Consider the following 24,042-nt stretch of genomic DNA (forward strand, 5'->3'; position numbering starts at 1 on the left):
TTAAATGGAAAAGCAGCGGGTTGCTGGCATGCCACATTATCTGTCAGGCAACCTGGGAATCAGCTGACAGAGCCAGAAAGAGATTTCAATTCAGAGGGGCTGCAGGGTGCTGCCTCCCGGACCTGTGGTCACAGACAAGCTCCAGATTGCCCTTGGCCTGCTCTAAAGGTCAACACTAACCCCAAGGAAAAAAACCCAAATCAATATTGTATCTGGACTGTCATAAGAGAATAGATAATACGATCAAACTTGAAATCTCTATATTTCTGATTTTCTTGTCCCTGTGTACCCAAACTGGCACCGTTTTATACAGATATGATAACCAAAACATTATTACTGGTTCTGACAACAAATGCTTTGTAGAGCAACCATTGGAAGGTGGTCCAGACCCACCCTGAGGGCTGAAGGCACTCGGGCTCTCTGCCCAGGCAGGAGACGCCACAGCTGCCCACGCAGGACGTGCTGGGAGCAGGGAGCAGCTGTGCCATGGACGGTGCCATCGGCTGGTGCGTTGGCTGAGCCTGCAGGCACCTCCACACTCAGCTGATGCCACATGGAGGAACGAACATGACAGAACCACTCAGGTGGGAAGTAAAGCAAATGTGAGGTACCAGCTGCCAAACCAGAGGTTGCCTCACTCTCCAGGAAAAGAGGCTGAGGAGCCCCAAGAAACTGCTGAGATGGGAGATGAGAAGAGCGGTGTCCATGCTGGGGAGCTACCCATGGGCATGGAGTCACCAAGAGTGAGGGCCTACTCTCCCAAGCCATGATGATGTGGCACCATTTAATGGCACAACTGTGTATTCTCCAATGGAGAATGAGGTTCTGCTCCGAACCATGGCAAGAGTGACAGAGATGAGTTCAGCTCAGAACCTCGGTTGTGATGTTTCAATGGCAGAAAAGAAAAACCATGTCCTGATGCCTGCCAGAGTTTAACTGAGCTGATGTAGATCTCCTCTGAAGTTCAGATAGAACTGACTGTGACTTGTGGTCCTGCTCATGGCAAACCAGAGCAAAGCCTCACCCATGAACACTTTGTGTGCACTCACCCACCAGAACAGATGTCCTGCTTTCAGGAGAAGTGTGAACGCTGTCTAGCTGTTCTCAAAAGCTGGACTGAGATAAAGACACACTTGGAAACTGGTCAGACTCCCTCCTAAAAAAAGGGCTATTTTTCCAATAAGTGAATCACTAAGAGTTGAAATTTAGAAAGGAATGTCTTTGCTCATGCAGCACCAGCATGTACTGTATGACTGGTGTTATGCAGACACTGTTCTAAGACATTAAATTCAACACATATTTCCTTAACACAGATAAATTTGCATTAAATGTGCCTTTTCTGTCTCTGATGCCTAGTCCTTCTCGTTGTTTTAAAATACACTGTGCTAAAAGATCACACATTTATTGAATTATCACAGATACCCTTCCCTTGGTATTAGCTTAACAAAGTTCAGGAAAAACTTGTCTTCGCCCACATCTCAGCCATTCATTTTTATAATAAAAATCACCATGACAACAGATAATGATATCAGAATGAAAAGATTATTACTTAATTACATGAAGAAGGTGAACACAAGCTTGGCTTACAGCAGGAAAAGCTTTTAATTCCAGCAAAAATATGGGGGGCACACACTCAATTTGTGACATCATGAAGTGCTGCTGAGAGCTGCCCAGGGGTTGCCCCACTGCATGACGGGGTGTCCCAGTTAATTCAGTGAAGTGCAAGAGAAATATTCATAATTTCATGAGCAATAAAGAGACATTTTCCTTAAAAGTGTTAGTGTTTTTGTGAAACAGGCTCATTATAGAAATTATCAGAAGAAATGCATCCATAAAGAAACATGATTATTATTTAAATAGTGGTCTGGCTTAATATAAATAAAATTAACTACATAAATGCTCCATTGTTAACCAGCACCATGCTATAAATTTTTCCAAGTTAGAGGAGAACAGGGCAATTTACAGGATACAGTCCATTTTTATCACAGCTGTGGCATTTCATCAGCACAGTGTTCTATCTTGGCTTCTGTGAGAGCTGTGGTATCAGATCGGGTATTTTTATTTCTAAGATAAATCTGAACTTTTAATAAGAACAATCTGGGAATTTAGACAATATATATCTTTGTAATCTGGTCTCTTGAATTCTCTGACATGAATAAACTTTAATTCACTGGTAATTTTTTCCTAGTTTTGTTCACAAATGCTATGAAATACGCTTTTAAAATAATGTACTTTAATTTTCCCTCTAAACCCAACAAACTGCTATTAGTTGTTGAACGTTTCTGCAAACTTCCTCTATGGCTTTTAGAGAAACTGTGTAATAAAATCATCAGAATAAAAATCTAGATAAGGAATCTACATTTCATTTTCAATTTTCTCATAAGTTATTACAATCAATCAACAAATTAGTGTGGTGAACAAATAAATTAATGCCATTTAAAAAAGAACATTCTGAAAACCCCTTAATGTCTTTCTCAACTAAAAGTATTGGCTCAACATTAATCAATTTTATAACCCTAAATTCTGCTTAATCTTTTTTCCATCTTTGCCTAAAGATATGGAAATAAAAATAGTGCATTATGGCCCTCTCTGTTCCTCTTTAAAAATAGTGCATTATGGCCCTCTCTGTTCCTTTTTAATTTTCAGAGTATGAGATGTACATCAGTGCAGCCCCACTATTCTGGACCAATTTAGTTGATCTGTTTCTGATCTACACCAGCACAAACAAGAAGATAGCCATAAAATATACATATAACAACTCAATTTGGTCAGCAATCCTTCTTTCGTGTACAGCTTCAGCCCTTGGCAAACTCGCAGAAGGGCAGGAGGATCAGTTTGGGAAAATTTCTGTCAGCTATGGAGACAGTGGCCTTGGTTTTGGGAATGAATTGGATAGGGTCAGCAAGCAACAGCATCTGCTCTGGTTGGGTACCCACACCTCAGAGGTAGGCGGGTGCTCCTGTGCTGGAACTGCTCCAGCCACCCAGGAACAGCTGCCATCCAGAGATTATGCCTGGTTCTGTGCAAGGTCTGTGGGGGACATAATTCCTGAAGTGGTCACACAACTGCAGCTGCACCACCTCAAGGAAGAGTCTGATGCTCCCTAGCACAGTGCCTGGCAGGCAGCACATGGACAGGGGTGAGGAGAATGGCACCGGTGCCTGGTGGCTGCGTCCCAATGTGCCCCTGTGCCTGACATTAGAGCAGCTCCCTATCCCAGCTAGGAGCCCAGTGCAAGGCTATTTTTAGCCCTGGCACCTCACTGTTACCAGGAGCTCTGTGTGCTGGTGACAGCTCTGCTTCCCTCTCCCATGCACTCTCACAGGCCCTTGCCGCTCCCAGCATCGAAAAGGTACATTTAAACCCCATCCACTTGGAACAGGAAAGGGAAGGGTGTTTGCTGTTGGGACAGATGGGCAATGTGGAATCACGGGGGCCAAGCTTGCTTTGGGTTGCTGGGTGCATGGGAAACCTGAATGTTTGTCTTGGGGAATCCTTAAAGGTACTACAGAGGAGCATAAACACAGGGACAGCTGCAAGGCAGCAGCAGGGGGAGGAGGCTGCAGGACCCACTGCTGGTGCCAAAACTGAGCCTCTCAGTTCCTTACAGATCCTTATGAACTGTCTGGTTCATAAAGGAATTGTAAGAGATTCATTACAAAGCTAGGACAGGAACCATTGACCAACATCAAACGTGGGGTCTGTTTGCAGCTGTATGGAGTGTGGGAACAGGATCGGCCAGTGGACGCAGAAATTTCAGTGCCTGAAGTCTGTGTGCAGAGGGGAGATTTGAATACTCCACAAACCTGCAAACATCTGGTCTTGCTTCCAGATAGGAAACTCAGAAAAACTCTTGCCTCTTCCCTTAGGGTATCTCTACATGCCTGGGACTGATCCCCACCAAAGGGATGAACATTTTCAATATGAGGGTGCATGGGGACTGCAGATTTAGGAGATATTGAATGTGTGTGTCAGTGAAGGGGCCATTTTGGAGGCGGTGGTGTGTTGCTGCCGTGGGTTGCTCTGAATTTTCCCTTCTGTGAATATGGACATACCCACGTATTCGCTTGGTAGTGATTGAAATTGGAACCGGAGAAATTCAGTGGAAAGTTTGGATTCAAACAGTAACTAATGGAATCCTGACACTGAGTTATAAGGCTTTACAATTTGCACTTTATTACAATCTCACTGCTGAATGACAGATTATTAAAGGTTTTACATACTAGCATTTGCTCACCAGAGGGATGCATGCTCCTGAGTTATGTAAATATTAGCAATTAGAGTTAACAATCTTTTCTAAAAATGCAAAGAGGGCCTAGTTTGCATAGTTGTTAAATTATGTTTATTTTCATTGTGATACAGTCCTGTTTATATTATATAACTGTTCTGGAAAGTGAGCCTTTCCTATACTAGCCAGTGTATTTAGAGAAATGCAAAAAGAGAAACTCCTAAGGCCCTTGTCAGGCTGCCTAAAGAGCTACTGAAATGCATTTTAGAAACACATTTTCCTTCTGCTGGCATATGTCATTGTAAAAAACTTATGCATCCTCCTTCTGTGAACGAGCACTTTGCCATTTCAGTTAGTTTTTATATGCAAGAAAAATGATCTGCATATGTGAACTGTTAAAGAAATGGGGTTGGTATGTATATCTTTAGGTTCTATTCTTATACAATTAATGCACATAATTGGCTCAGACTGGGGTTTGGTCATAGGCATTTGTTTGTTAACAGTGTTTGTTAACAGTTAATCAATTTTCTACTTAAATTGTGGGATTCTTTTCACTGACTTCATTGAGCTTTGAACCAGATTAAGTCAGGTGAAGGCACATTCAAAAAGATGGCCCATAGGGTCTTTAATTTCCAGCTGCTTTGATTTTTTTCATGAATCTGTAACAGTTTAAAGAAAAAAAAATATGCCTGGTATTTGCTGAGATAGGATCAATATTAATCCAATCCCCATCTAGGCCTCTGAGTTGGCAGTACACAGAGCTCAAACTGTCAAATCTTCCCAGAATCATAAACTACCCAAAGGCTTTGAAAACTGATCAAAGTATCTTCAGGTCTCCCATGGTCAATCATGCTCCCAAACAGTTTTTGAAGCTTTGCAGACTGCTTAAAAAATCTCCCTGGTAGGTACCAAGTTTCTCCTAGTTCAGAGAACCTTGTTGAGGTCCATTTTATTTTTATTTTAAATTAAGAGCAATGCAATGAGATGGAAAATAAAGCTTCTGCAGAAAGAGCAGGCTGGGTCTGTTGCAGTCTGAATGGAGATGACTGCAGGCTGTGCTGGAGTGGGATGCTTGGAGCAGCAGGGATGCAAGGATGCACACAGGGGAAGACAACACTGCCACAGCTGCCTACATCTACAAAAGCAGCTTGTAGGTCAGCAGCCTGTGTCCCTGCACTGGGAACCTCCTTTTGCACTACTTGCAGACTGTAACAAGCTAAGAAAGCTCCCATGAGCCTGCCTAGCAAGATCTGGCCTGTGCTTGATCTAGTGACACCTCAAAGTACTTTGACTCGGCTTCTCAGTAACAGAAACAAGGTGCCACAGGGATGAAGGGAGAAAAATAGTTAAAATCTCTCTCAGAAGGACTGTTAGACTTTATCTCATATGGGCCAATGACATCATTGGATTTGGAGTATTAGTAGTTTCAAAACCTCAAAATTCCTCCTTCCCTGCCAGGAATAAATCAGTTCCGATCACCTGAACTGTACCTGCTATGGGGCTGTGTAGGATATGGGGTTACAATTATTAGAGTTGTAAGGCTTATGCTCACCAGAAAGCCCCATGGGAAAGGCAGAGCTGCAGGCTGGACGGCTGGGAGTCAATTGAGGAGTGAGAGACAGCTGAGTGACAGCTGGAAGTGAGACTGTGATTGGCTGAAGGAATGTTTGGACAGTGTAGGAGCAGGAAGCTGATTGGAAGGCAGGACATGTGGACAGCAGCACGGCAGCTGAGCCAGCCAATGGCACTTTCTTTCTGTTAAGTTCTGTTAGGTCTTGGTTTGCTTTCAGTTATGTCAGGTTAAAAGTAAAGGTATAAAAAGGGGCCGATTTTACAATAAAGCAATCTCCTTTGGATGCATACGGGGGTCTGTGTCGCTTTGTTCCCCACTGCTACAAATGGTGCCCGAACAGGGACCTATAGAGGCGGTGCAGGGTGTGTGGTCTGCTCTGGTAGCAGCTCTCACTAGGTCATGGAACTGGCCAGGAAGGATGTGGGAAAAGGATCTGGGGAAGAATCCAGGAGGAGGATCTGGGAAGTGGATCTGGGAAAAGAATCCGGGAAGTGGATCCAGCAAAAGGATGTGGGAAGAGTTTGGGAAGGAACTCAAAAGTTTGGGAAGGAACTTGGGAATTCAAAGTGTGCACACCTCACTGGGAGGGTGAGTAGACCAGTATGGGAGGTGGAATATCCCAGGAACCGAGCAGGAGCTTGGGCCAGGTCAGGCAGGTCCTACATCAGCAATCTATTAACATGGGTGTGATTCGACCCCCAGTCCACCCTGCTGGACTGGGTGTTGAATCAAGTTAAAGGTTTTCTCTTTAGTGGACCCCTTTAATTAGAGCCTGGCCAGAGACTTTCTGATATCGCCAAGGATGGTGATGCCAAAGTTTATGGGCACCTCGCTACATGAGGGACAATCATGGCAGCCGTTAAAGGAAGTCACTTGAGTGTCAGCCACTACGTGGCTTCGTCAGTTAAATCTGCCGAACCCTCAGTGCCACCAGAACCCGTATACAATCCCGAGACTGACCCAAACCCCACAGAATTGCCTTACCCTGAGATCAACCCAGGCCCTGCAGGACTACCTCACCCAGATAAAAATCCCTGCACGGCGGGACCCCTCAGCACGGAATTCCCACAAGGCGAGCAGATGGCGGACTCACTTCCTGCCCAAGATGGCGACACACCAGACCTGCGCAGGCAAAAATGCCAGGAAGCCGCCATGAAGGAGGGCGACCTGGCAGTCATTACAGCCTGCCCAGTAATATATGCACCAAACCAACAGCCAGCATACTGAGAACTAGATTATAAAGTAACTAAAGAACTGAGGGCAACAATAAAACAAAGCGGATTATCCTCCCACCTTGCCCTAAGCTACCTAGAACCCATCCGCACTGCGTACGTCCTCACACCCCATGACTGGAAGAGCATAATGAAAACGATTCTAACAGCGACGCAGTTTGCAGTCTGGCTCACCGAGTACAGAGAGCTGTGTACAGCCCAGGCAGAAATCCACCAGTCACCATTGTGCAGTTGACGTTGTAGCTGACCGCTGCTGTGCAGGGAGGGTGCCTTTGCCGTCCCTGCAGCCCAGGCAGGCTGCGCGTGTGGTGTATTTGATATCGTCACTCACCCAGCCCTGCAGGCCCTGCAGCGGCTCCCAGGGACGGGTGTCAATTCTAACCTGTCTTTTGCTAAGATTTCACAGGATCCAAGGGAGTCGTTCATGCAGTTCCTGGACAGGCTGCATGCCACGCTCTCCCGACAGGTGGACAATGATGAGGGCAGAGTTATCCCGTTGTGGCAGCTTGCTTTTACAAATGCAAAGACTGTAGAAAAGCATTTCCCGCTGTTCATAACCCACACACTTGTGACACAGCAGATATGGTTAGACCATGCCAAAATGTGGGAACTACTGCTTATAATGCTAACACTCTGGCAGCGGATTTAGCCACGCAGTTCTGGGTTTTGGACACACGGGCGGGGGTCAGGGCAGGCCTGGCCCCGGGATGGGGATGGGGTGAGTGGGGGTCGGGATGGTCCTGGCGGTGCTGGGCTTGCTGCAGGTGGCCCACAGCGCCAGGATTGTAACTTCTTGTTACACAATGGGGTGTTTCTCACGAAACCAGCATTCCCCACTCTCCCACAAGGCAAATTTGTATCACTATAATTATTCTACACATTTTACTGTGTTTGTGTCCTGGCTGCAAGGGGCCCAGCAAAAGAGATGACAGGCACTGCCTTTGTATTTAAAAACAAAAGGTGGGGGGAGTTGAGGTGCCCTCAGGAGCTAAAGCCTTGTATGTCCTTAATTTTTTAAATCATGATAAGACGGAAAAAACTGTGAAAGGCAGTATTCTTTTGACATGAAGGCTCATCTAAAACCTCCTGTGATGGTAAAGGACTTACTGACTGGAGAAAGGAAAGGACACTGGACTTATTAACATGGGGAAGAGGCTATGCCTGCATTTCCACAGGCCATCATGGGAAGTGGATTCCATCACTACTGTGTTATAAGCACGTTACAGTTTTTGAAATGTTGTTATAGCTACTATTGTTGCTACTGTTATTAATGTCTTAAGACTTGTTTAGGTTTTTCCTAGTAGGTTTTAGTTGCTTAACAAAAAGAGATGGGGGAGATGTAGCATAGGGCGTTATAACTGTTAGAGTTGTAAGGCTGACGCTCACCAGAAGGCCCCATGGGAAAGGCAGCGCTGCAGGCTGGATGGGCGGGAGTTGCTGAGGGGTGAGAGCCATTTGAGTGACAGCTGGGAGGGAGATTGTGATTGGCTGAAGGAACACGCGGACAGCGTATGAGCAGGAAGCTGATTGGATGGTAGGACGCGTGGACGGCGCATGAGCAGGAAGCTTATTGGCTGAAGGAACACGTGGACAGTGTAGGACCAGGAAGCTGATTGGCTGAAGGAACGCGCGGGCAGCATATGAGCAGGAAGCTGATTGGCTGGTAGGATGCGTGGACAGCAGCACTGCAGCTGAGCCAGCCAATGGGTGCCTTCTTTCTGTTAAGTTCTGTTAAGGCGTGGTTTGGTTTCAGTTATGTCAGGTCAAAATTAAAGGTATAAAAAAGGTATATTTTTACAATAAAGCAATCTCCTTTGGATGCATACGGGGGTCCGTGTCGCTTTGTTCCCCACTGCTACAGGGCTGTTCCTGAGAGAACAAGAGGGCTGAGCAAGGAGGATTCTTTCAATTACTTTAATAGAAGGTGATCCCATCATCTGGCAAATCTTTCAGAATTCCCTAAGCTATTTAAGGCTGAAGTTTCACCTTTAAAAGTGACGCGGACACTTCAGTTCCTACATCACACAGTAAGCTGAAGCAGGAGCTGGGCTTTTAACTTAATTAGATGCCTTTGAAAGCCTGAAAATCCTAATTCTTTAAGTAACTGGCAACTGACTGAATATGGAAACTTCCAGAAAGGTACCCTGGCTGCTGGTAGCTACAGTGATGCTTGAAAAACATCTATGCACTAAATGTATAATTGTTACAGAGAACCATCTTTTACTGACACTTACCTGTATGCCTATATGAACATAAATTTCCTAAAAGAATTGGTTATTCTCCAATTCTAATTGGAGATTCTTAATGTTCTGCCACAAGTCTGTATATTTTATCTGGACAGAATGGATGAAATTGATTCAAGAAATCATATCTGAATTAAAGCAAGAAAGTATTCCCTGAAACTGTGAGTGACCTTGTCAGCACAGATCTCCAGCCACAGACTAGAGATGCTTCCCAGTCTGACCACCAATAACTATCCTTTCAATTGGCTATTTCAACCAGCTGGGCACCTAACTGATCTTGATTTAGTCTTTGGATTTTATCACAATTTGTCACATCTGACCATATCAGTAGTCTTAAGACAAAGTATCTAATTTATCCCTTATTATCCCTGAAAAAAAAAGAAGAAAATTAAGTTGGATTGACACAATTTGTTCTTGATAAATAGGTGCCATAACTGCTTTTATCACCTTGTTACCCTCTAAATCCTTACAATTCAATCACATAATAATTTCTTCTGGCATCTTTCCAGGTGCCAGAATTAAGAGAATGATTCCTATTATCCTATAGATACAGGAACATCTATAATTCATTGGAAGCTTCCTTTATATATCTTATTATACCTGTTCCTTGTGTCAAGATTAGCATTATTATTTGCCCTTTTTGAGCACTGTGGGATCTTTTGCACTGTTCAAAATCTTGATTTTAAATGCCAGCACAGCCTTCATAATTGAACTCTGAGATTATAACATTATTATCATCTGGGTGCTGATTTCTGCCTCACTGTGGCTGTCAGCCAAATGTCATAATGCATACAATTAACAGATTTGCTTCTCAGCTTACTGATAACAAAGGAAGCACAAATAATTCATGGGCAGAGGCACTGGTTCTTTGATGTGATTGAACTCTGATCCTTTCAGCACCTGAAGGGAGGCCAGCTGAAGGCAGGGCAGCCTCATTAAGGCAAAGAAAAAGAAAAAAAAAAAGCACAGGGGGAAGAGGAGGATGCAGGAGGTGCCCCCCATGCTGGGTGCTGTGACCTCTGCTGGGCCAGGTCCTGCAGCTCCCACCCTCCCACCATGACACGGAAACAGGAGATTCCTCGGGAAAAGACAAAAAAAATACCTATGTCCCAGACAAAAAATACAGACAAAATAATGTCTCTTATTACACAGTAGCTTTTTTTTCCCCCCCAGAGGTTGGGGGAAATTCCTGATGAGCTACTTCCATCTGGTAGACAGTTCCTTTGCACTGGGGCTGTTCAAAGAGCCTGCAGTGTAACTGAGAATTGAGGACAGCATTTATTTATAGTTTGATAGTCTCATAAAAGCTGGAGAGCTGAGCTCACAGCAGTGTGCTTATTTATGTTTTAAACTGCTCATGCAGAATGCTACTGCCTTGCAAAGTGTATGCTGGAGCTCCTGCATACCATTATATATGGCTCTTTGTAAGGTTCATGCACAAAGGCAAAAAAGAAAAGGTGAAATTAGACTAACTAAATAGCTGATATTAAAAAAAAGTAGCAGAGAGAACTGGAGAAAATTTAATACCTCAGCTCTCAAATACAGTAACATCCAATGAAGGCTTGCACCTGAATCCATTTTTCACAGTAGAAGAAAAAAGTATCCCAAAATTGTTAGTGAGGCATTAACTCTGATTTCAGCTCCTGGTGACATTATAAAGGATTTGAACTTTGCACTGGAAGTTTTATAGTGACAACTCAGCCTCTGACAAAATCTCAGAGCAGTGCCCCACTGCAAATTATATTTGTATCACACTTACCCTCTCTTTTACTATCAATGTACCATCTTTTTCCCTCTGTAACCCAGAGGGAAATCAAAGCAGCACTGTTCCATTATTACCCTTTAATAGTCTTTCCAGTGATATAAAGGAGAATATTAATATCCTTCCAATGACCTCACCTAAACACTGCTAAAAGGAGGGAAGTGACAAGTTTGCACCTAAAGCACAGGGATAAATTTCTGAAGTTAATGAAAGGATTTCACCCCTGGGTTTTAATCCTGTTTTCTTTTTAACCTTTTAGCTTCAGTTTCCTCAGCTGTAGAATGGAGAAAGTAGACTCACATGGAAGTCAACAACTTTGTTGGGTTCAGTTCAGTCAGGAGCTGGCTGTGCTGTCAAAGCACAGAGATAAAGAAGGTGTGTTCTGACACGAAAAAGTGAATATTGTCTTGTGGCAAGAGTGAGGTAACCACACTCTTCCTGCAGCTCTGCCTGGGGAAGCAGTGTGGCTCTGCAGAGCTTGTGAGGTGGGTGAAGCCAGGTTGGAGGGCTGCAGTGATCCTCCTGGAAGGTGCAGACCTGCACAGGATGAGGTGGTGGTGGGTGATCCTCCTGGAAGGTGCAGACTCTTTGCACAGGATGAGGTGATGGTGGGTGATCCTCCTGGAAGGTGCAGACCTGCACAGGGTGAGGTGATGGTGAGTGATCCCCCTGGAAGGTGCAGACTGTGCACAGCATGAGGTAGTGGTGGGTGATCCCCTTGGAAGGTGCAGACTGTGCAGGATGAGGTGATGGTGGGTGATCCCCCCCTGGAAGGTGCAGACTGTGCAGGATGAGGTGATGGTGGGTGATCCCCCTGGAAGGTGCAGACTGTGCACAGCATGAGGTAGTGGTGGGTGATCCCCTTGGAAGGTGCAGACTGTGCACAGGATGAGGTAGTGGTGGGTGATCCCCTTGGAAGGTGCAGACTGTGCACAGCATGAGGTAGTGGTGGGTGATCCCCCTGGAAGGTGCAGACTGTGCAGGATGAGGTGATGGGTGATCCCCCTGGAAGGCGCAGACTGTGCACAGGATGAGATGGTGGTGGGTGATCCTCCTGGAAGGTGCAGACTGTGCAGGATGAGGTGATGGTGGGTGATCCCCCTGGAAGGTGCAGACTGTGCAGGATGAGGTGGTGGTGGGTGATCCCCCTGGAAGGTGCAGACTGTGCAGGATGAGGTGGTGGTGGGTGTGGAGCAGCTCCAGGAGAAGGGGCCCAGCCCATCTCCTGCTCCCAGGCTGCGGGCAGTCCTGCTGCTGCTCCTGGGGAGGGCGTGCAGAGCAGAGCCAGCAGTTTTGGGGCAGCACAGGAGACCACCTGCCCTGGGTGCAGATGGACACTGCCCTTCACTGCCTGGGCAGTGGCTGTGGGACTTGTCCATCAGATTATTAACACCTCAAGTAGCACATTAATGGCATGAGCTGTATTTTTTCTCAACATTGCTGTTGCTGAGGCCCTGCTGATGAAAGAGCAGAGGAGATGGCTGCCAGAGTCTTGTGCCAGATGTGCTGATCGCTGGTATGAACACTTTAAAATTCACAAATCTAATGAACAGTGTAATCACTGATGAAGTGTTGCTCTTGAGAAAGCTAAATTAACAGTGAAAGAAAACTTAAAGGTGACCAGCAAAGGAAATGAAATCATAAGTCAGTTCTACAGATAGCTGCTTCCTGATCTGTACAGAAGTCTGGGGGAAATGATGGTGATTAATTATCTCAGTTGTTCTTTACATTAAAAATACACATTTTGACCATTAAGGAAAAGCTGGGGGATGCATGAAGTTTTGACTTCATAAAAGAGAAAGGAGAGATGTTGATAATTTTGGAGGAAAAGTCATGATTAGTCAGAATGTGAAACAGGATTGGGGCTTCTTGGTGCTTACTAACACTTTCACACAGCTTCAGGACACTACAGCTCATCTTCTTTAAGAGGTCTGTGCTTATGGTATTTGACATGGGAAGCACAGTTTCTGAGATATAGGGAGGTTCCTTTATCAAAATGAAGATCAAATATTACAAAATTATGAAATAGCACAAGGGGAAACAACAACAGTCTAATTATCATGTAGGATTAAAAAAAGAACATTTCTTATCTCTTGACAGGCTTCTACTGACTGTAAAGACTGCTCCAGAGGTAGTCAATACAGGATTAAGACCCATGTTTTCTCAAATGCAGTATTTAATTTCAAAGGAGACAGGAAAAAAAAAATCTAAATTTTGAAATACCATCTCTTTTTTGTACTAAACTTGCTGTTTTGATTGAATTTTAGAGATATCATAAGAAGAGCTCAGAGCTTGGCCCACATCCAGATGTTAATGTTTAGTCTTCCAAATTATTTTTTTAAATCTGGTAATAACCCTGTTTCATTTCTTAGATTTGTTGCTTCTGGTTCCATATTTGGAATATGGAAATACTCAATCAAATCAAGGAAATGCCAATCTTCAAGCATGCTTGGCTTTTAAATTAGCACTCAAAGTGAGTAATTTACCTAACTGTAGAATGAGGACTAGTTCCAAAAACAACTGAACAGCTAAAAGAGTAGGTTTGAGTTTGATGATATAGCTGTAGGTTTCTTTTCCACCTGGGAAATAACTGTAATATTTTTAAAGATCTATCTATCTAAATCTGTAGAAAAATCTGGACTGTTTGTAAAAATACCTTTAGAGGAATTTCAAAGAATTTCATATACTCATTTTTTAATGTTGATACATGTTTCTTTAATGAAACTTAGACTTCTCTTTGTGCTGCCAGGATTTGAGAAAACCAATTCAATCTGTGATACAAGCCCTTGATCCTGCAAGTATTTAAGCTGCTGAGGAATGTTACTGCTTTGAACAGTCTCATTAAGCACTTTGTACCATGTTTACAATGTGTTTCAAACATGGTTATACCACAGCTTTAGGACTTGTTCGTGTACTGGTGACTCATGACATGAGTCCTTAATGCATTTCTAAAACAGAACTGTCTCATTACCATAGTACAGCCAAAAACTGTGATAAGGACTGGTATCCCTCAAGTGATGGTAAATGTCATTCTCCCACTGAATTTCTACACCTGTACCTCACATTTTGCAGAAAGACAGAGATTCACTGAAGGATCTGCCTTCAAAAAAAAAAAACAAAAAACCAAACCAAAAAACCAAACCAAACCAAACCCCAAAACAAAAACAAAATAGAAACGAGACCACAAATTTCCCTTTTCTCTCCCCTTAAATAAAACTGGAGGGAGCATGTTAATAATTACAATTTAATGTAAAATGTCCCCTGAGCTTACTGTGAGTGGAACCAAAACTGTGACTCTGCAGCACATAAACATCCTGCTGAGAAGAAGTAGGACAGCTTGAAGGCTGGCCTCTATTTACTGAATTTATTTACTCTATTTACTTTACTTATTCCAAAGAAAACCAGTAGCAACTCTGTAGAAACCCATGACCTATGCATTGGTGTGAGAGAGAAAAGAATCTGGCCAGTTGGACCAAGTTGCTTCCTGCCACTTCACTATCAGTCTCTGGGGGTAAAAGCTGCCTCTACCGACAACAACTCTCTCAGCTCAATTTTTGTAGGCTCTGTATCAGGATCAGGGAAAAGAGGGAGAAGGCATTTGAAAAAGGCTTTCACTATCAGTCTTTGGGGGTGAAAGCTGCCTCTACCCACAATACTTCGTTGACTGTCTCAGCTCAATTTTTATAGGCTCTGTATCAGGATCAGGGAAAAGAGGGAGAAGGCATTTGAAAAAGGCTGCTTTGAAGGGAAGTTTCTGATAGTCTTTAAATAATCACAGAATTTGGGGGTAGGTATTGAAAACTGAAGGTCATTTGTAGAGTTAATTTTTCTTATATTTTATCTTGGAGACCTTGAACCTGAGACCTCACCATAATTTTGCACTATTTTTATACATTACTGATTCATAACACACCATACAGATTATTAACTTTAGGTAATTACTGCAATATTCATTTGCCCAATAGTTTGTTCTTATTGGACAATATTATGATTCTATCTCTAGAAACATTCCCAATGAAGACTTTTAGTTCTGAGGATATTTAAAGAGAGGAAGTTTGGAGATCCACCATGGATCGCAAGGCCGAGGAGAAGAGAAAGCAGCGCCACAGCTTGACTTTACTGGAGCAAGTAAAGAGAATGAAGGAATCAACACAGATAACCGATGTGGTGCTGGTTGCAGAAGGCGAGAAATTCCCCTGCCATAGGGTGGTGCTGGCTGCCTTCAGTGCCTATTTCAGAGCCATGTTCACGTGTGGCCTGGCGGAGTGCACGCAGAGGGAAGTGGTGCTGCACGACGTCTCTGCCGAGAGCGTGTCCGTGATCCTGCACTACGTGTACAGCGCCGAGCTGCGCCTCACCAGCCTCAACGCGCAGACTGTCGCCCTCGCTGCCTACTTCATGCAGATGGAAGAGGTTTGCAATATGTGTCAGAAGTACATGATGGACCATATGGATGCTTCCAACTGTGTGGGCATCTATTACTTTGCAAACCACATCGGGGCAGATGATTTATGCGACCAAGCGAGGAAATACATGTATCAGCATTTTGCTGAGGTGAGCTTGCAGGAAGAAATACTAGAGATTGAATTCCAGCAGCTGCTGACTCTCATCAAATCAGATGATCTGAATATTTCCAGGGAGGAGAGCATTCTGGACCTGGTCATTAGGTGGGTGAAGCACAGCAGAGAGTCACGTTCAGAACACCTTGTTGAGCTCCTCAAGCAAGTGCGACTGGTGCTTGTCAGCCCCTCTTTTCTTGTGGAAGCCCGGAAGAGGAACACAATTATTCTGTGCAATTCAGAATGCAATGATATGTTCGAGGAAGCACTGAAAACCATCCAGCTGTCCAGGCACCCTTCCCTCAGCCTGCGATACGGCATGGAGACTACGGATCTCCTGCTCTGCATCGGCAACAACTCCCTCGGCATCAGGTCCAGGCACGGCAGCTATGCAGATGCCAGTTTTTGTTACGCTCCTGCAACACGAAAAACTTACTTCATTTCCTCCCCAAAGTACGGAGAGGGCTTGGGATGTGTTTGCACTGGTGTTGTCACTGAGAAAAATGACATCATTGTGGCAGGCGAGGCAAGCGCCGTCAAAATGTCTAGAGAAAGGACCAGGAACATTGAAATTTATAGGTGTGTACCCTCTGTCAGAAATCCCCTAATTATTTAAAAAATTTAAGTAATGTCCCTGGGGACAAAAAAGAAGGACCATTACAGAAAGCATTTTTTACTTGATTTATTTTTTCTTAGAGATTTTGACTACTTTGATTCGTTTGTCACAACTTATTCTCACAGGTCTGAGTTATATACATACAACCAAATTCTTCTGAAGGAATGAGGAGTTACTCTTGTGGTACCTCTGAGTAAATGAGCTCAATTAGATCATTGCATGTAGATTTTATATTCTCTTTACCCAAATCTCAGTATTTTCCTTGGATATTTCTTTTCTACATCATTAGCAGGGGGAAATGAGCCAAGTGATGATCCAATGAGCCCAGTAACACAGAGAAAACATACTTCTCTGTTGATGTTGATGATAATGCTTCATAGATTAAATATAATGATTGATAGCTCAAAACCTCATTCTGTGTTTACTCATATCCTTTTCAGATGTACACATTTTAAAGAAAACCAGACATTTCCTGGATTAAAGATCAAATTTTGAAGTGGTGACAGCCTTTTCAAATGCAAATGCCTAAATTTGAGGAAATAAATTCATAGTGAGGCAGGTGAAGTGGCTTTCTTTTCAGCAGTGTCGAATTCTCACTGCTTCCACTAATTTCAGCAGAAACTGACTGAACAGCAGATGCAGAAATAAGTGCCTTCTTACCTTAATTAGGGTAAAATATCTTTGAAAGGATACCTAGGATTCCTCATACTAAACATGCTCGATCTTGCAAACACTGGGCTCGATTTTATAACTTCTCTGTGAAGGAGAGAGCTCCTCTTGTCAGTGTACTGAGTAAAGGCTGACAATTAAAGGGGTAACATTTCCAGAGAGGCTGATGGGACCTGGGTGAACCAGGCCATTTACACCTCTGGGTTTTCCTACAGATACCACCAGCGAGGAAACCACTTTTGGCACAGTCTGTGCACCGCCCAGCTCCGTGAGCTCTACGCGCTGGGCACTGCCCACAACGACCTCTACGTAATAGGAGGGCAAATGAAGGTGAAAAACCAGTATCTGGTCACGAACTGTGTGGAGAAGTATTCCATGGAGCAAGGCACCTGGAGGAGCGCGGCACCCCTTCCAGTGCCGCTGGCCTGCCACGTGGTGGTGACAGTGAAGGACAAGCTGTACGTGCTGGGTGGATGGACACCACAGGTTGAGAATTGTGCCCATTTACTGTGTTTGCTTTGTGCACTAACAGGAACTGTTGTGGAATTTTGCAGTGCTTCTTGCATGGAAAAATACATCGGTGATAACAGAAGAATAAGTTGCTCACATTTCTCTGATTAGACATATTCTGTAGGAAAACCAAACAGGATGAAGAAGAATAATATCCATCTATGCCATCCTCATTGTACATACCAACTTCAGAAAGGGCAGTTTTTATTCACAGAGTGTGGGCAGTGGGCAAGAGTTTAAAATACATCTCCTTTGTCATTATAAGTTACATCCTTTCTATTCCTTATTTACCATCCTCTTAATTTTTCTAGGTATAATAAATAATGGCATTTAATCATACAGAGACTCTTAACTGTGCCCTGTCTTCAAAAAGTGTGTACACAGTACACTTCAGGGACAGATTTCTATATGACATTTAAAGTTCACCTTGATTTCTCAGGAAGCTTTCTTGGTTAACTAAAGTTAATTTATTTGATTTTTATTACATTACATTTTAAATGAAAAGTCAAAGCATTCTCTGGAAAGCAGAGTCCTTTAACTGATCCATTTATTTATTTCTGTTGCATTGCTTGGCCATGTAAAGTTTTTCCAGGGATTTTCAGCAGGGCCACAGACACATGTCCAGTAGTACAGGGATTATACAGAGCTATGCTACAAGATGGATGTCAAGGGCACTGCTCACTCTCTCCAGTTGCCCCCAGTGCAAAATACCTTTTTTGAAGAGTCTAGCCCATTTTTATTTATTGCTTGGTGAATTTCAAATTTGAGTGCTCAGGGAAAAGCCCCACATTTACGTGACAATGAAGTGGAGCATGTGTAATGCTCGCTGCAATATGTTCAGGCTGTCATCACAACTCAATGGTTTCTGTCCTCTTGAAATAAATTACTGTTCAAAGTATCTAAAAGTGAGTTGCAGTCAGCTAACAAGGCTTCCATCTCTTTGAATATTTTGAGTGCGGGAGTCCCCAAGGAGGCAACAAAAAGATCAGTGAATATTTCTGATGCAGAAACAACTATGCAAGGGTATCTCACATGTAAAGAACTAAAATACGAAAACACTTAATGTAGAAACAATCCGTCTGTAAAAAAAACTTGAACTGAAAGGTATGTCATATAACAAAGATAGATGTTGAAGTCAGACAACAGCTTTGTTAAGCTTTTTTCCAGAGCAGATTGTGAGAGGGAAAAGTGGCTTAGAAGCACAAGTCAGGAATATTGAGCCAAGAATAATTTTTTTAAAACCCACCTAAAGGGGATACCTGCCTACCAGTACTATCAGTGGCAATGCATGGTTGTCTGAGTTTATGTAGAAATAGGTTTGAGATGAGCAGATTAACAGCAATTGATCAAAACCCACAGATTTGTAAGATTCTGGTGTACCTGCACAGACCAGAATAAATTAGCTAAAGTACTCAAAGAAGTGCTTTAAGACCAGCACTACAGAGTGCTGAATTCTTCTGGTACCATCTATCTTCCCCCTGTCAGATGCAGTGATTGCTTATGTGGGGTTACCACAGCTGCCCTGGGAAAGCAAATGAGCTGGCCAAGCCAGGGGCTGTCCCTGTGCTGGAGCAGCACTGAATGTTCTGTCAGTCCTGAACAAACACTAACAACAGCATTGACAGAGTGCCCTAAATGCATGTGCCCATTACAGGACAGAGAAAAATACCCTTCCCACTCAGGCTTTGTAATTGAAATAAGACAAGACAAAGTCAAGCCAGGACATCAAATAACAGCTTAGGAGGGCAAGGACTTGTTCATCACAGCGCTGCTCTGCTCAGTATCAGTCTGGCCCCTGATGCCAGCGCAGTTAAACCCCACAGTGACTCCAGCCTTGCTAACTGGGGGCTGCTAAAATGGAAGAAAGTGGTGAGGCTGAGAGGAAGATTTCAGACCCCTGAGACACAGAGAAGTGCTGCTGGAAGTTATGTTTTCTGTACACTGAGAGGACAGGGTGCACTCCAAGGAGAACGTTACCACAAAAATGAGGTTGGATGTGAATTTACAGCATGTCAAGTGGTGTCTTTTCCTAAGTACATGTTTAGTCTGTGCTGAAAATACTCTGCTTCCAAATACCCCTCTTTCAGTGAATAAATTAGCGTTTCACACTTACCACGGAGAAAGAACATGCCCCGGGCACTTACATGGAATAACCAAGGGGCTTTATTTACTCTCTAGTTTGCCTCCTACTATCTTTTCCATGACATTATTGCTGGAAAAGTCTTTTGGGAAAGAAAAATAACAAGAAAACAAGGACACATGTAACGCCATCACGAGTAAGCAAAGTATTTCTCTCCTTCTCACTCTCTCTATGTGAAAACTTTCATCCCAAAATATTTCAGAATCCTCCCTCCACATCCCACTGCTAACATTCAAGGGTGTCATACCCAGAAAACAGCATCTGAATTCCCTGCATTGTATAAGACACGCAGAGAAGGGGGAAGAAGATTAGAGAGAACAAGAGGAGTAGGAGTGAGTATAAAAAGTGTTATGGCAGCAAAGATACAGCGAGGGGGTTAGGAGCTTATTGTGAAAACTATTGAAGTTACAGCTGTTGAACAAAAACATTACAGTGGTTAGGCTGACTAAATAAATATGCAAATGTTTATTAGGATAAGATATATAAATATATATAAATATACATATACATACATACAAAGATAGATATAGATACAGATATAGATATAGATATATAGACATAGATATAGAGAGATATAGATATGTGGTTGAGAAAAGCCAACAAAGTACCTGACTGAGACTCATGGTACAGTCTGAGTGATAGTGGAAAGAGATTTCAACATTTATCAGGAAAAAAAAGACAGACTGCTTTTCCCTCATTATTATTATTAGGACTGCACAGCAGCCTTGTGGAAACGGGTATGTTCTTCCAGAGCTGGGAACCCTAACCCTAACTCTAACCCTAATCCTGAATGTATTGTTAGGACCCAAATCCTTGCCTTTATTGCTGCAGGATAGAGACACCCACTTTTTCTTTTGCCTTCTAGAGCAGACTCCTGGCCATGGGTGCTGTTAGACCCTGGGGAGTACAATCCCCCACAGCTGTAATTGATGTGTTTGTGCTATTTATCTGCCGAGCTGTCTGCTGTGATTAACTGCCTGCAGGCACGTGTGGAGGGCTCCAAATGTTGTGTTATTACACGGCTGTCATATTTCATGCAGATGGATCTGCCTGACGAGGAGCCGGATCGATTAAGTAACAGAACGTTTCGCTACGACCCGGGCCAAGACAAATGGGTGGAGAGGGCTCCAATGAAGTTCTCCAAGTACCGCTTCAGCACAGCCGTGGTCAATGGGGAGATTTATGTCTTGGGTAAGAGGAAAGAGATTTTTAACCGATAGCACCTCGACTTTTTCTTCTTTCCAGCAATTTGCCTTTGTGAAGTGAAATATCTCACCCTTTGTTACGTACTGTAGGGCAAAGTACCTCGTACTAAATGGAGAGTGTTTTTCTGAAGTTATCTGTTCCCCACGTTATTTCTTCCTTCTGTAATTTATGTGGATTAAATTATGTGAATGTGTAGTGTTCTGGATTCGTGCACAAAGATGCTTTTCTTTGGGGTGTCAGTGTGTGGCATAAATAATAATGAATTTTAAAAGGTGAGTAGAGAAGCCTTGAAGCACCATTAAACAGCTGAGCAGTGAAATGCTAAGGAATATATGCAGTATTGTGAAGGAAAGGCAAAAGGATAAAGAAAATTTTGATTTCCCAAAATCAACATCATGAGTGTCTCCTGACAAAACTCAGTGAGTACTTCTCTTCCACCTACCTCAACACAGTGCATTTTTTTTTAAATCTAAATATTTCCTTTTGTCAATTTTCTGATGGAATCCTTTCTGGTTTTTTCTGTTTCAAAACATTACTTTGACCAGAAGTTTCCCAATTTGTGTAAATGAGTTCAATAATCCCCTACCTACCCAAAATCTTATTGTAGATAGGTATATGACTGGAAAGTTCTTGGAAAAATGGGGAAAAAAGTTTATTCAGTCAATCTACAGGTGGGCTGTGAGTGATTCATGGCCTGCCATGCTCCCATGGTCTCATGGGCAGCTTTGGGTATGAAGAAAGCAGCAATTCTATCAGCACCTCAGGACATTTCAATCCCCTCTGCTTCAAACTACTCCTGCTTACAAGCTTATCAAAGTGAATACAAAAATACAGTTTTATCAGCTTAATACACCTCCTGTATCAGGGTGTTCTGGCTTTGTCTGGGTTGTTACACACCAGGGATAAAGCAGTTTGCTCCTGGCTCATAATACAGAAAGGGAGGTATGCAAGAAAGGTGTCTTTAAAGCAGAAGAGAAAAGTGGCTTTAATGCTGCATTTGTCTTTTAGAGAAACTTCTTTCTCTTAAGTGGTTTGAGAGAGGCCCACAGGCACAACCAGGAAGAAGGGTGAAAGAAGCTCACATGGAAAAGTGAGTTTTGCAAACAGAAAGTTGGGTCATTACTGTCAAAGGCTGGTGATAGAGAATGTCAGTGTGCTGTTAAATAATGAGTGTTGGCTGCCCAGGTTCAAAGGTGCTTTGAAAACATGGAGACTTGGTGCTTTGCAAAAGGTTAAATACATGTAATTATTTATACTGACGCTGGTGCTCTAATGGGGCAGCAGAAGCAGCTGGAATAGCTGGGAAGAGAACAGCAGCATTCATGTGTCTCAGTAAGGAGTGCTCCCAGATCAAGACCTCGAAGGCTGTGATGACACAGGGAGTCAGGGAGCAAAAAAAAGCAGCTGCCTTGGGATGTATGTGATAAAAGAAATTGACAGTCTTCTTCCCAGCAAGCCTGACACTGGCACAAGGAAAAGGAGTGGCTAATGGGGAAACCTGCATCCATTTTCTTCCCTCGAAATCTCACAAAGCAAGAAGCATATGTGAGCTATTACAGTGATGAAATGTACAGATTGAACACAAAACAGCCTTAAATCCAAAAAATACCTGTTTAAATGGTATTGAGGATAGTTCATGGTCTCATGGACCTTCAGAAGCATTTTGCTAATTAAAAAAATAAAAAGCCTTGGTTTTGTACATGTAGCAGCCAGTGCTGCAGTATTCAGGGAGGTGAACACTAGCTTGAATTCTTTCTTACCTGCTGCCCAATACCAATAATTCTGTGTGTATGGGAGAGAAAACCTTTGCTACAATCTGATCTGCACATGGGTGGTAGCCGGGTTTTGCTCCGTCTCCATCATTTTGCTGGTTCACACACCTTCCCATGGCAATCTTTATTTGAGCTTATTCCTAGGAGAACCAATGCACTTGATGCTTAAGTTAACAGTTTGCTGCATTGGACCCTTCACTCTTGCCTCTAACTAAACATTCATAAAAGCAGTGTTTGATCTCAGTTTTAACCATGCAAATCTGGAGTAATTTCACTGCAATGGACAAACTTTCTTGTGATTTACACCAAGGGTAACTAAGCTGACACGCTGCTCCAAGCAGCAGATTTTTGAGAAAGATTGGGCTATTTTTACCAATACATTTCTGAGCCTGCCTCCCTTCTGATGCTCTGCCCACTCAAGGTGTAAGTGCAGCAAGTGCAGACACAGATCAGTTACCATCAGGTAGCAGGAATACCAGTTGCAGAGAACACATTTTGACCTAGGTCTGGGCTGCTTTCACAACCTCCTCATTGCCTGTTTTCACAAGCCTGGTAAGACCTTTAGCATTCATCAATCTGCAAAATTGATTTGAAACTGGCCAACAGGCACAAAAGCTATGTAAGGTAGAGAAAATAATGTAAATGCAGATAGAGACCACACATATAATTGCATAAGTCTTGTTTTCTTGGGTAGTTAAATAATATTACAACTAATTTTTTAATTGAAAGACAAGTCTGAGCCAAAAATTATTGGACAACACATTCTGCCTTTGAATATGCTGGTTTAAATCCACCTGCAAGAGTATGGGTGGAAATGGAGATTTAGCTGTTAAAATTAAGACAACATGGTTGCTAAATGTTACCCATCACAGCCTGAAAACTCTGTGGAGAGATTAAAGCATTTTCCAAGACCTCTCAAAGTTGTGGTTGCTAAATGTTACCCATCACAGTCTGTGAAAACTCTGTGGAGAGATTAAAGCATTTTCCAAGACCTCTCAAAGTGATTAAGCAATTTCCAGGTGAACTCTGGCTGGAAACAGTGATACAGACATGACACTGGCATCTTACTCTGCAGACACCACGCGAGGCCTCATCTCCAGCTGTAAACTCACACTCACCAAGTGTAATTAAACCTCACAGAGAAAAGCTTCATTCCACGGTTTATCTGTGGTGACAGGTTCATGTTACCTCGTGAGTTCTCAGGCTGCTGGGCTGTGAGGTGGGTTCAGCTCCCCTTTGGACAGACACAATTGTGATGGTAACGCCAGCTGGGGGAACAGGCAGTTTATGGCATTGAGAGGAAGTGCTCCTAATCTGGCTGATGTGGCACTCCATCATGGAGATGATGTTCAGGAGATAATGGGAATGGAAAGAATAGAGGTTGATAGTGACTGAGCAAAGAATAGCAACTGTCATGAGGGTGGTAAAACCACTGCAGGGTCCCCAGAGCTGTGGATCCCTTGGACATCGCCCTGCTTCATAAGGAGCATCAGGCACTCTGGGAGTCTAGAAAGATGCTGCCAAGGGTGATT

General features: G+C 43.3%; 1 protein-coding gene across 1 annotated transcript in view; it reads left to right on the forward strand.

Moving 5' to 3' along the window:
• The first annotated feature begins 3,281 nt into the window (after positions 1–3,281).
• Positions 3,282–24,042, forward strand: part of KBTBD12 (kelch repeat and BTB domain containing 12) — a 42,108-nt gene continuing 21,347 nt past the window's right edge. The window contains exons 1-4 of the mRNA XM_041425989.1: positions 3,282–3,352; positions 15,042–16,176; positions 17,098–17,368; positions 20,573–20,723. Coding sequence (XP_041281923.1) covers positions 15,107–16,176; positions 17,098–17,368; positions 20,573–20,723 — 1,492 coding nt within the window. The 5' untranslated portion in view covers positions 3,282–3,352; positions 15,042–15,106. The remainder of the gene's footprint in view (positions 3,353–15,041; positions 16,177–17,097; positions 17,369–20,572; positions 20,724–24,042) is intronic.

This window comes from Onychostruthus taczanowskii, unplaced genomic scaffold (assembly GCF_017590055.1).
Source record: "Onychostruthus taczanowskii isolate IOZ18803 unplaced genomic scaffold, ASM1759005v1 scaffold9, whole genome shotgun sequence".
Lineage (NCBI taxonomy): Eukaryota > Metazoa > Chordata > Aves > Passeriformes > Passeridae > Onychostruthus > Onychostruthus taczanowskii.